Below are 13,152 nucleotides of genomic sequence, written 5' to 3'. Positions count from 1 at the left end.
AGATAGTTATGTAAAATGTAAAACACACTAAAAAAAATGCAGGTATAAAAAATGGACGATCGATAATGTAAAAAAAAAAATTTAAACAGTAAACTATACATGAAATGAATACTTTAAAAAATATTACTACGATTAGCAAATTCTTTGTGAAATAATTTCAAATTTTGTGTTTTATTCAGTATCTTTGATTTGTTTTTGGTTGATCAGGTTTGTCTTTATCATTATGTATCCCTTCACAGGTTGATTTACATAAACCCCTTCATGGAAGTTCACTTTTTCAACGAGGCCAAACACAAGTATTTTGCACAGTTACATTAGATTCTCCAGAAAGTGCACTTAAAATGGATGCTCTAACCATGTTAACAAGGTGTGTATGTGTTAAACGGCTGTGTGCTGATCTTTTTTAAATTAACTGTACAGAAAAGTGCAGGTGACATTTGTCAGTATGCATGAATACAAAAACCATTATTTCTGTTCTTCTCAATAACCATATGTGCTAAAACCAAACGGCTATATCATGATCAATGAGTCAATGTTGAAACCCTCTTTTTTAAGGGATCTAGTGTCTCGTCACTTACTGAAAGGGGACAGGAATATAGATGTTTGTAAATGATTATTCTCCCCTTTCTTGTTAGCATGTGTCTGATTCTTTGTGCCAACTGAACCTATGATAGGTCTGGCTCTGATGTTTTTTAATCACTTGTTTTCTTTCATAGTGGAATAAAGGAAAAAAACTTCTTTCTGCATTATGATTTCCCTCCGTTTGCAACAAAAGAAGTAGGGAGAGTGGGAGGTCCTGGCAGAAGAGAAACAGGACATGGAGCTCTTGCAGAAAAGGGGCTTATTCCCATAATTCCTAAAAATTATGACTTCACAGTAAGGCTTACTGCTGAGGTGATGGAGTCTAATGGTAAGATTAAAAAAGACGTCCATTTCCTTATGTATATATGAAATTTCTGTGAAATGGAATATTAAAAAAAAAATTGTAACTCTACTGAACTTTCAATACTTGCTTATTAAATGTTGTTTTTATTTTTTATTATTGTTTGAAGGTTCCAGTTCTATGGCAAGTGTATGTGGTGGAAGTTTGGCGCTGATGGATGCAGGTGTTCCTATATCTGATCCGGCCGCTGGTGTGGCTATTGGTCTAATTACTAAATACTCTAATGATGATACAAAACACATAGAGAATTACAAGATACTCACTGATATATTGGTAAGCACAACCTTTACAGTTACTATATTGTTGATGTGAATTCATCCTATAGATAATTTTCTGTAATACAATTGTAAATTCCTGGTAATTTATACTTCTTTATAAGCACAACATTCTAATATTGCATAATTTATCATAATACAATGTGTTCCTTAGGAATTTTTTTGTTGTTGCGTTGTACGCGGACTATTCACATACGAGTCACAAGTTTCCCTGCGATAACTAAGTGAAAACATACTAGAAAATGGGGAAACTTATGCCTAAAAAAATCTCCAATCTTTACATTGCTGACATCTGACATTAACTTTTCAAACAAAACATAGCACTAATAAATCGGCTTTGGTACTTTTAATAGTTGAAGTTCCTGTTTGTAAATTTAGACTAAAACCTTAAGCATTGAAGCCTGTACACACTGGGCGCTGGGCGTTGCGTTCGGCGCTCGTTGGTAGCATATACACAGCGCGCTTAGCATGGTGTTCAACAAGCCTTTTAGTAGGGCGTGCACACTGACTCAGTTCCGAAACGGGCGTCAAAGTGATCCAAAAACCTTGTCGCTTTTGGATTTTATTGATAAATTAATAAAATCAGGATCAAAATGCTCATTTTCTATTTTTGCCAATGTGCGTCTGCTCAACACAAATGTGCGCTACACAAATAGATAGGAAAATTAAGAGTTGATGTTTTAGAATTTAAAGTAATTATTATTTAAGGTACTTTTTAATTTAATGAATTGATAAAGTGTTTTGTTCTGTACTTAAACTACTTTATTTAAAAACTCAATTTTTTTTATTTATAACAAAAATGATGAAATTTGTAGTGTTGATAGTTGAATTGGAGGATCTTAGGTATGTGTTGTACATATAAAATACTGGTATAAAAGGATACATTCAAATTTCAGGGAATTGAGGATTATATGGGAGACATGGATTTCAAAATAGCTGGATCAAAAAAAGGAGTCAGTACATTGCAAGCTGATATCAAAATACCCGGAATGCCTTTGAAGATAGTTATGGAGGCCATCCAAAAGGGATGTGATGCCAAATCTAAAATAATTGATATCATGAATGAATGTATAAGTGCACCAAGGTATAAACTTGTAAAAACTATTAAAAAATATACATGTGTATATATACATAGGTATATATATATATTATTAATTAATAATTCTCCTCATTAGGGAAGCCTGTTCTAAGGACAGAGAAGGATAGGGGAAGAAGGTGTGTCCATATATATTTTGATTGTGGCCTCTCCTGAGCGTATCTCTTCGATATTTTAGAAAGCGATGCAGGCTGTATCAATCGATACGATCAATTTTAATTTTTATTTTTTTTTATTTGTTAATTTTTCCATACATGTATTATTTACATATAAATATAATTACAAAAGTACACTTTTGAAAAATATATCTTAAAATTAAGCCATAACATAAATGGAAAAAATGCCCACAAAGACTTCAGCGTCTGAGCGTGGGCCATTCCTTTATTAATTATTAAAAAGTTTATAGCATATAAGTATGGTATGACATGACAATGAAAAGAAAAGAAAAGAAAAGAAAAGAAAAAGAAAAGAAAAACCAAACTTACATATGCTGATATTACGAAAACATGATTTATTTGCAGTATGCATTTATTTTTAATTTTAATTTTTTTTTTCTCAATAATGTGTATCTGTTCCTTCTATGCTAATCCAAGACCTCAAGCCTACTTTAAACTGTGCCAGTGATTTAATGTTTTGTAGTTCTTTGGTTAGAAGATTGAAGGATCTTGGACCAACATGTAAGGAGTGCCTCTGCGAACTTAGTTCTGCATCCTGGAACTGACAGTACACCATCGGATCTATTACTAATACGATTTAAATTATTACTAAACAATTCCCTATTCAAGTAAACATATTTTAGGCACAGAAATAAATACAATTTTGTAAAACTAATGAGTCCACTCTCTACGTATAATTTATTACTAGGAAATAGTCCATGTTTGTATGTTTCTTTCTGTTTCGAGTTATTTGTCTGTTATTGATAATATTATCTCACATTAAGGTTTGTTCTTTTTTTGTTTTAGGCGGAAGCCAAAAGGAAACATGCCAGTGGTGGAGAAATTAGAAGTTGAAGTTCACAAAAGATCTAAACTGTTAGGTTTGGGAGGAGGAAATTTGAAGAAATTGCTTGTGTTAACTGGTGTTCAGGTATGCACTTTGCACAAAAAAACTGTGAGAAAAAATGGAATCTTGTGTTTTATACATTATCTTCAATTTTTATTTTTAAATGAAATGCATGCCTTTACCATTTACCTTTACCATTTGTTGATGTTAACCAGATATTTTGAGTTTTTCTGGGTCATTATGCAGTGTGTCTTTCGCACTTTTTTATGACGTTTTGGGTCACATTACATCATCAGGGTTGATGTTACTTCTTAGGTCCATAGTTATGTTACGTTATGTACTTAGGATTTTTCCCCTATCCCGGCCGTTGCTATATGCTGCTTGTAAATCTGAAATCTGTGTCGTTGCACCGTCTGCATTTTTTTGGTCAGCTCAACCACTGAGAAATTAAATGAAATATCGCAAAAACAAAATATATTAATATTAGGAGAAAAAATATAACCCAAGGATACAATATTTATATTGATAATCTAGCCATAAATTCTGGGGATAAAATAAAGTATTTCGAAGTTTACTTAGATAAATATTAAATACACAATATGAAAAAATAAAAATTGTTTACAGGAAGTTGTAATGGATATAAAGAGTAGTATTCTTATCTAAAGAACAATCATAATCAATCAAATTACTTTTATTCTATTCTTTTTTTATGTAATTAAGGTGAAATGACAAATAACAAATTCTTCACAATAAGGCGAGTATTATACTCAAAAGAAATATGTATTCTAATGTAGAAGAATGCAAGAAGAAATTAGCTCGCTCACAGTAAAGCAACAAATAAAATGTAATGTAGCAATTTTTATACATAAAATAATTAAGGGGATAAATAAAATAAAAATTATAATCAAATTTAACCAAAAATGTCATATATTTGAACCTAGGGATCAAAAAAGATAGGATTACCAATGAGGAGAAAAACAGAGTCTTAAAACTCATTGTACAAGGGATTGAAGCTGCACAATGAGTTACCTGAAAAAATAAAAGAAATAGAAAGCATTGGAAATATTTTAAATAAAATTGGAAAAAATATGTTCTTGAGAAATTTTGATAAACAATTGTAATATTATTAATATTTAAAGCATTAAATTCGCAGTCAAACATTTTACTAAATATTTTTTAATATTTGTATATCACCATTTGCATGTTGGTTTAATTGGTGTCACGACGAAGAGACAGGTACGTCTCGAAACCGATAGACATTGAAAAGTCGGTAAGTGGTTACATACAAATATTTAATAACATTTAGTAGCATCAAAATGATCGGAGCACTAAGCACAATAATTGCAAATAAAAATATGTCAATCGAAGCTAAACTGGCAGTGCACAACGGAGTTTTAGTCCCAACACTTATGTATCGAAGTGAAACATGGAACTGGCAGAGGAAGGATGAAAGCTGAGTGAATGCGGTTGAAATGCGATCTCTTAGACGAATGTGTTTACGAATGTTACGAATGATGAAATCAGGGGAGAGTGTAAATCTGATTCAAGTATAATTGATAAGATTAAGAAAGAGTCTCTGAGATGTTTGTTTTTATAGGTGGTTTTAGACACCAATATTTCACTATCTCTGGACTAGCACCTGAAGCGTAAGTATGATAACATCATCATGTAACAGATGATCAAGATCTGCTGTATATTGTTGAGTTTCTGGCACAAGTTGGTAACTACAAATTTTTGAAAGAAGAGATGTCTTCATAGATGCCATCAAATAATCTTTGTTTAAAAAGTGAATAAAAATATTTCGTATTTTATTAATAAAAATGTTATAATATTCAGCTGGAGGTTTTATTTGAATTGTTGATTTGGGATGCGGTTTTAACTTTAAAATTGCAATATATCACAACCAGTAAAATGTAGTTACCTACTTTGCGAGAAACCCGAGGATATGAACTACCAATGTAATGTCTTTGCATCATCAGGTGGAATGAAAATGGATTATAAAAAAAGAACTGCATATACTTTCACCGGGGCGTATTTTTCTATAAACTTTTGTCTATGTCACTGCAGGTGTCACAAGTGGACGATACAACGTTCAGTGTATTCGCTCCGTCACAGCAGGCCATGGATGAGGCTCGGGAGATGATATCCGACTGGCTCTCGCAAGATCGGGAGCCAACCCTGGAGTTTGGTGCCATATACACGGCGAGGATAGTGGAACTGCGAGACTCCGGAGTCATGGTCACCTTATACCCCAACATGCCCCCCGCGTTACTGCACAACACACAACTGGACCAAAGAAAGGTATGTGCTAGTGATTAAATAAATTAAATGAATTTAGTGATCAAATGAAATCTACATCAAACCCGATAAAAAGTCAACAAACGGTGCTAACTACATACGGCACAATTACCAAGAAGAAAAATCAATTAACTTCCGATTTAAATCTATTTATTTTATTTTCTTTTCATTTCGATTTTGTGTTTATATTCATGTCCTGACTTGATAGATATAAAATCAAAATATTGATCAATTTAACCTTTCCAAATCTGAAGGTGAAAAACCCCGAGTTCCCGAGGGCGGTACCAAGAATACCCCAGCTAAAACGCTCTAAATAAAATCTCTATGATTGTCATGGTACTGTTTCATAATATTTCTAGTTTTCTGCGAAATTCATACCTTTTTTCATAAAATACTGTTGCGATAGGATGCTGTATGACATTGCGTTGCTTTCGCTCACCCGCGTCACCCGTTAACGTGTAGGTGCAGCGGGGAGTTTGGAGGGAGAATGCATGTAAAATGTAAAGCACAAAATACGGAGTTTTGAGGTTATGGCTGGAAATATACGCTCAAATAGCAAAAAAGCAAAAGTTCGAACTGACCAACATATCAAAGATTGTTCAACAGTAAAGCCACGAATTATAATGTTTGCTGTTTGCACGGGGGTAAAGCAAAGACAGATGTGAATTATTATTGATTAAATTCAGCAGAAAAATATTTTAGTAATTTTGATACATTCTTAACATTATGTTAGGTAGAATGTACGTACATAATGCAGTTGGTGTACCAATGCAGTGTCCTATGCACTATTAGGTGCAGAAAGGGAATAATGATTATGATCACAGTTGTTTTTAACATTTTCAGCTGAAAAATATGTCGTAGTATAATTTTCTGTTTTAGATGTTTGTACTTCGCAGTATAAAATCGTTATTCTAAATTATTTTTTTTATTTTTTTTATTTTATTATTTTTTCACGCCCATAAGGCTTTTACATACATGAAAGTTTTACAAAATATAAGTGTATAAACAACATTAAATTGAAAAAATACAATATGATGAATTATTATGATGAATTTAAGTGACCAAGTAATAAATAAAAAAAAGGTTTCTTTTGAGTGTTCACCTTTCAATAGCATTTTCCTGTTTTTGGGTAATAGTTGATTATTTTATTCAGAGATGTCTCTACGAGCAATGAAAATCCCCGCTTTTTAAGCAAAATGCAATAAATTATTAGGTACATTAAAAATTGAAAAAAAAACACAATGTGTAACAATGTATACACTTCTAATTCATCAGTCATGTGATTCGGAAATTTATTAGTTACAAAAAATATATTTTTATTTCCGCCTAGCAAATAAGGTTTTGCCGTAGTTCGACTCTATTGTATTGTCAACATGAGTAAACCTTTTTGGACAGATGCAAACAATCGTGAACGTATATCTTAATCCGAGTTGCAATATAAACACTCGAGCGCGCTCCATTTTGTTTGCTTTAAAAATTGTAGGGATGTAATTCAAAACTGACTATTTCCATCGACTGATTTCTCAGCATAACCGAAATAATTATCAAACAAACCATCACGCCGTTTCCCCATAGGGGTAGGCGGAGGGGATAGAACGCCATATCACTCTATCTTGGCATACAGACCTCGCTTCCTCTACATTCATACATCTTCTCATGCACGCACGCTGATTATTCCCACTTTTGACATGTCCATCTTCAAGTATTTGATGGACTTGATCGTGCCATGTCTTTTTCGGTCTTCCTCGTTTTCTGCATCCATCAACATTCGCATCGTAGATCCTTTTAGCCGTTCTTTCGCTGTACATTCGCTCCACATGTCCAAACCAACGCAGCACCCCTTTCTTGATTCTGTCGATAATGCATGTCTCAGCCTTACACACTTCACGGATCTCGACATTTGTGCACCTATCATACATCGTTTTACCACACATTTACCTGAGGGATCGCATTTTGACAGCATTCAACCTACTTTCATCATCATTTTTTCGATTCCATACTTTGCTCCCATACATGAGAGTTGGCACTAGAACTCCGTTGTGAACTGCTAGTTTAGCCTCCTGCGATAAACATTTGTTTGCCAAAGTAGATTTCAGTGCACCGTTCACCCTGTTCCCGGCACTCTCCCTCCTTTCAATAACTTTCTCGGTCTTTCCATCCCTAGTAAACATACTTCCCAGGTACACAAATATTTGTCAGTGGCAAAATATCATTGGAAATTATTATCAATGACCAAATATCATTGGAAATTAGGCAATTATTAGGGAATGTAGATGTCTGGGCATTTACGGGGCATATGACTTGTTGCTAGCTGGTTTAAGTGATCACTTTACATGCTATAATATTCGCTATTTTGTCAATTTTCTTCATCTCTACATTTTTTGTAAGATTGATATAGCGTTAAACCCTCAGAGTAATAATGCGCCAAGCTATAGAGAAGCCCAAACGTAGGAAAACCATTCTATGACTATTAAGTATTAAGTTAGCTACAGTTTGCAGCGAAAAAATGGGCCGTACTCAGGTCGAGAATTGCCAAATCAAATTAATTCAATCCAGTGTTGCCGCGTATTGTCATCTTTAGGAATGCTAAAAAATAGTGCCTAAATATTAACACATATTTTTCACTTGAATTAAAATTAACATTATTTTACTTTTAATTTTCAATCATTCTAATCATCACAGTTTTTTCTAATGTATATTAAAATGCATTTTAGGTTTTAGGACATTATATTGTGTCTAGTGCGGTCCTGACATATTGCTCGTAATCAACCGTCATTAACAACAGTAAACATACTTTCATTCGCAAATTTATCGCCTAAATTGAGAAAAAATAGTTTCTTAAGTAAACATGTAGATATAAGGAAAGTTTTTAAGCAACATAATACACATTTCAGGACAATAAATAACAAAAATAAGTGTAAATCAAAGCGATAAAAGCGTCCGTTAGAACCGTTACGCGTCTGTTGTCAAACAAAACAAAATGGCCGCCAGCAGAGTGAAGTTGTCGCTAACCAACAATGCTTCAGTTCTATGAAACAGCGATAGGGCTTCTCTATAACTTGGCGCATTATTACTCTGAGGTTAAACCTTTATAGGACACCTAAATCAAAGTAGTACATATACCACTAGAATAGGGAAATTTCAGGTTTTTTTATTTATATTTTTAAGGTAGTAGAGGTCTATGACATACTGTCCAGTAAAAAACATATTTTTTTATTACCTTGTAATTTTAAATTCACGGCCTTGGCCACGCCCCTAATACGTCACGATTCATGTTTATTTGTTCCCGACCATTCAAATTTGTTTAGAACATTATCACGAATCTTAACGTCACAACTATCAAGGCCAAACATGTCGCGTTTTTCTAAAAAATCTTTTTAAAATTTATACATGAAACATTTCTCCACAATATCCATATTGATTTTTAAAATACAATGGATTATTCTAAATCCCTTTCATATATTTTTATCGGTATTCGTAATATGTGAAGCCAGTCGGGGCAAGTTAACAGGCTTGGGTCGTTCCTGATTTTGTCGCTATAAACTGTGTCTCTGCCCCTAATAAATGTATGTACAATGTTATTAATAAATAAAAATATATAACTGATCCAAGTATCAAATGGTATACTTTTGTACTCAAATTGTGACACAAAGTGTCCAAAAAAATTCAAACAAACCACTCTCACGAAAAGTTTAAGAAAATCACATGCGTCGTCGTTCTACGACCCCGACGAATTGTATCTACACAATAGTGGCGTGCGGTAAGGTTTTCGACTAAGGAAGCAGTCACATAAGTAAAATATGATTGTGGATACTACCAACTCAGTAATTCGAATTAACTGCTTTGAAGTAAATGAATAACAAATTGTTTGCCATAAGTTCAGCACAAAAGCGTTATATTTCATAGTTTAGTAATAATACCGTAATGTCAATCAATTTAAGTGCTAAATTTGTTATAAAATTGTCACAATATACGGAAATAAACATGGATTAGTTTGTTAGAAATGCTTCCATAGAGCTGCTAAAGATCTCCATTTGCGCGTGCGCGGACTTGTGAATTCAGTACTGAGCGACCGCCTTATAGGAACCAACAGACAACGCAGTTCCTTATTTCAGAATTAGACAAAGCGCGGTGAATTTTACTTCAGTCCGCGCATAACTGCGCAGGTGAAAGGCTGTGTGTGGGCTTGTCGCAATTTTGTAAATGAATGAACATCGAACCCTTCTCAGATCGCTACGATCAACAACAAACTAGTAAAAAATATTTCTCGCAGTTACTGAAAAGATTTGTTAAATGGTACTGATTGTTTAGAAGTTATTTTTTTGGGGCAGCATTGGTTCCATCCAATCTATGGACGGGCCACGCATGCTATACAAATAACATCAACTCTGATTATGGAAGCTGTAATGCAATCCGAAAGTCGGAATAAAGTGCGAACGATATACCATAAGGACCTAGTAAAATTCGGTATTAAATTCGTCATCTTTTCTTGTTTTTTCTTCGAAAATAGATTATGTGTTTTATTCATTCTTAAATATAAAACGTTTTTTTTTCTTTACCTACTCTATTTAATGCTTGTATAATTAAAAATATTGTTTTTGGAAATAGTCTTTTTTGCATTATATCCCCGCAGTTGATGTAGCTACCACGGAGCAACCCTTTTGTAGGAGTCTGTTTTGTAAAAATTCAATTGCACCGTTCTGTTTCCCGCTGCTAGACAGCTTAATCACGTGACTTCAGTTTATTTATCTTAATTCTATAGGTACCTAGTGTACTTAAAGTGGGTATGCTTCATTGTAAACTTCATACAACAAAATAGGGTAGGCAATAACTTCTAATGATTTAAATTATTGATTTTATAGCCCCACTTTTCTTCCAGCCGTTTTGAATTATCGATTTTATTGCCACACTTTCTTCTAGCCGTACTTTAAAAAACCGTAAAAAAATTACTTAGTATTGTCGAAATCGAATCGATTTTTGTTTTTTTTATTATTAATGAAACGTATGATCAACAATGTTTTGAGTACTTCCAAATGTTTGTATGGCCAAATGGCTGGATTTTCTCCCTAGAGTTATTTAGATCTAAATTTATCACAACACAGAGGGAAAACACTTTTGAGAAAGGAATATGGAAGTCTAGGCATTTACTCTTGTCTGTCTGTGTTGTTCTTGTCCCATAGAAGAGAAGTGGTCAATTACAAATCTAAATAGTAGCACTCGAGAGAACCGCGCGCCGACCATGCTCTAGGACCCGTTTCGTTTGCTCTAAGGTCTGAGAGATTGTTAGGACGATTAGGGTCTTTGCATAGGATTGTTCCTACTGTTGGTATTAGGACAATTTGGGTTTTTGCGAGGAATTCAGTATATGACGAGAAGTAATTTCGCCTGAGTTCGATAGGGATCATGTTAGGATCTGTGTTAGGATTTTGCCAGTAGTGTCTTGATAATTTGATGTTCCTTTGTGATTTGGTATAGGTACGTATTGTTTTTCTTCTGTTGCTTGAGTGCATGTTGTATAGGGCAAATTAATCTAATGTTTCCTATATGTATTTGGGTTTTGTGTCGTTGCTTAATTTGTTTATATTACTACGTTCTTCTTCTTTTCCGAAACGGGATCTGGAGCATGCGGCCGCGGTCTCGATTTGGAAATAACACTGTATTTCTTCACTGTGGAATATTACTGGGAACATAGAAAAAGGTGATTGTACTGACCATGTGTTTTCGATTGATCACAAATGGACTATATTGCAGTGAGGGGTACAATAAAAGATTTTAAAGTTTCTTTGTTTTGTTATTTCCGCGGTTTGATTGTAAAGGAATATTAAATTTTCGCCTAATTAGTTTTTTTAAAAAATATAGTGATATGCGAAACTGAAGAAAGACACAAGTCTTTATAAACAGTTTCGGGAAAGGGGTGGATGCTTTCATTGTAGGCATTTACAGGGCTTATGACCTGTCAGTGGCTGGTTTAATTAGCCACTTTACACACTGTGTAACATTCACCATTGTGCTCTTTTATTTCACGAAAGTCGACAAAAAAAAGAGTTTAAGAAATGTGGATGTTTAAACATAAGGCTATACAGGTCCCCCTGTAGACTGAACTGCTTGTTTTAGATCTTAAAACTTTTAATTGGAATTTTTACACAAATGTAGCTTAGTTCAGTTCAGTGTCATGTGGCGTTTATGTATTTTTATTTAAACACTATATACATTTACAGTTTACATACATATATGCAGAATTTGATATTGTAGGTATATTATAATATTTTTACTATAAAACAAAAATATTGACGAACATATATATTTTTTGAAGAAATAAAAATCCATTAAACATCTGCACTATACTGTGAAGAGAGAAGGGGGTAAAAAGAGAAGGAGAGGGGGAGGAGAATGGAAAAACTCAAATATTCAGGAAGTGATATTTCATACGTGATTTGAATGCAAATAAAGACATTAGTGGGTAGATTATTCCACATTAAAGCAGCCACTATTGTGAAAGAGGAGCCAAAAAAAAAATAGATCGGTGAATGGATATTAAAAGGGTTCTCTCGTTACTAGAACGAAGAGATAGCCTATGCTGTGATAAGAGCTCTCTCAGATAAACAGGCGAAGTAGGATTGTTAAAAATATTGTGAACAAGTGATGGAATGTGAATGTTCCCTCTATGCCTGATACTGAGCCAGTGTAGTTGCGTGCAATGTTCGGTTATGTGGTCGAATTTGCGATTTATTTATAAATCAAATTTGAAAAAGCAAAGTCATAATATGTTATAGGTATGTAGTATATTATATTTCATTTACCATTTACCGGGTTATTGGTGGATTTCTAATGTTGAAACTAGAATCATAGTAATTATGATAAAAACGGTACAAAAAAAACGTGTATTAGCAAATGATGTTATTTATTTTCTTATTCATTTTTTTTAAATAATGCTAACACTTACACACATCTACACTTACTCTCATACAAATACACATAAACACACCCTTTTGTTGTAAGACAATTTAATAATATGTATGATTCTTAGTTAGAAACTTTACTGGTATGTCTTTAAACTTTATTTTTTTTAGTGTAACTAAATCACTGTCGACTGTTTGTTTCTTTAAAATAAATAAAACATTTTAAACATTATAATACATTGCATGCCCGTTAAATCTACATTTGTATGCATACACACTAGATGAAACAAACATACTGAAAAATCAATCATCCTGTGCTATAAAAGGAAATATCAGAAGCTACTTAATGTATGCACAACATTAACCGAAAGAATCATGGCCCAAACTTCTTACTTATTCTAGGATCTTCTAACAATAAAAAATATGTATTCGAATTCGGCCGAAATAATAATTACGAAACTAATAATTTCATCTATTGGGTGTTGTGTCCGTTTTATTCCAAATTCAATAACAATCTTTACCATACACGGTCAGTTAACACGCGTGCTTTTATCTGTTTGGGCGCAAATATCCAGCCATGACCACAATAAACCGGATTTCGTGCTTTACATTTTGCATGCATTCCCGCTCCAAACTCCC

General features: G+C 33.4%; 1 protein-coding gene across 1 annotated transcript in view; it reads left to right on the top strand.

The window, feature by feature from the left end:
- PNPase (polyribonucleotide nucleotidyltransferase 1) overlaps positions 1-13,152 on the top strand; it is a 207,621-nt gene that overhangs the window by 4,495 nt on the left and 189,974 nt on the right. The window contains exons 7-12 of the mRNA XM_088233014.1: positions 240-367; positions 717-910; positions 1,053-1,216; positions 2,115-2,302; positions 3,277-3,400; positions 5,384-5,617. Of these exons, the coding sequence (XP_088089140.1) occupies positions 240-367; positions 717-910; positions 1,053-1,216; positions 2,115-2,302; positions 3,277-3,400; positions 5,384-5,617 (1,032 nt within the window). The remainder of the gene's footprint in view (positions 1-239; positions 368-716; positions 911-1,052; positions 1,217-2,114; positions 2,303-3,276; positions 3,401-5,383; positions 5,618-13,152) is intronic.

The sequence above is a fragment of the Micrasema longulum genome, unplaced genomic scaffold, assembly GCF_059751315.1.
Source record: "Micrasema longulum isolate JH-2025_06_02 unplaced genomic scaffold, ASM5975131v1 h1tg001049l, whole genome shotgun sequence".
Taxonomy (NCBI): domain Eukaryota; kingdom Metazoa; phylum Arthropoda; class Insecta; order Trichoptera; family Brachycentridae; genus Micrasema; species Micrasema longulum.
This window is presented reverse-complemented; position numbering and strand designations above follow the sequence as displayed.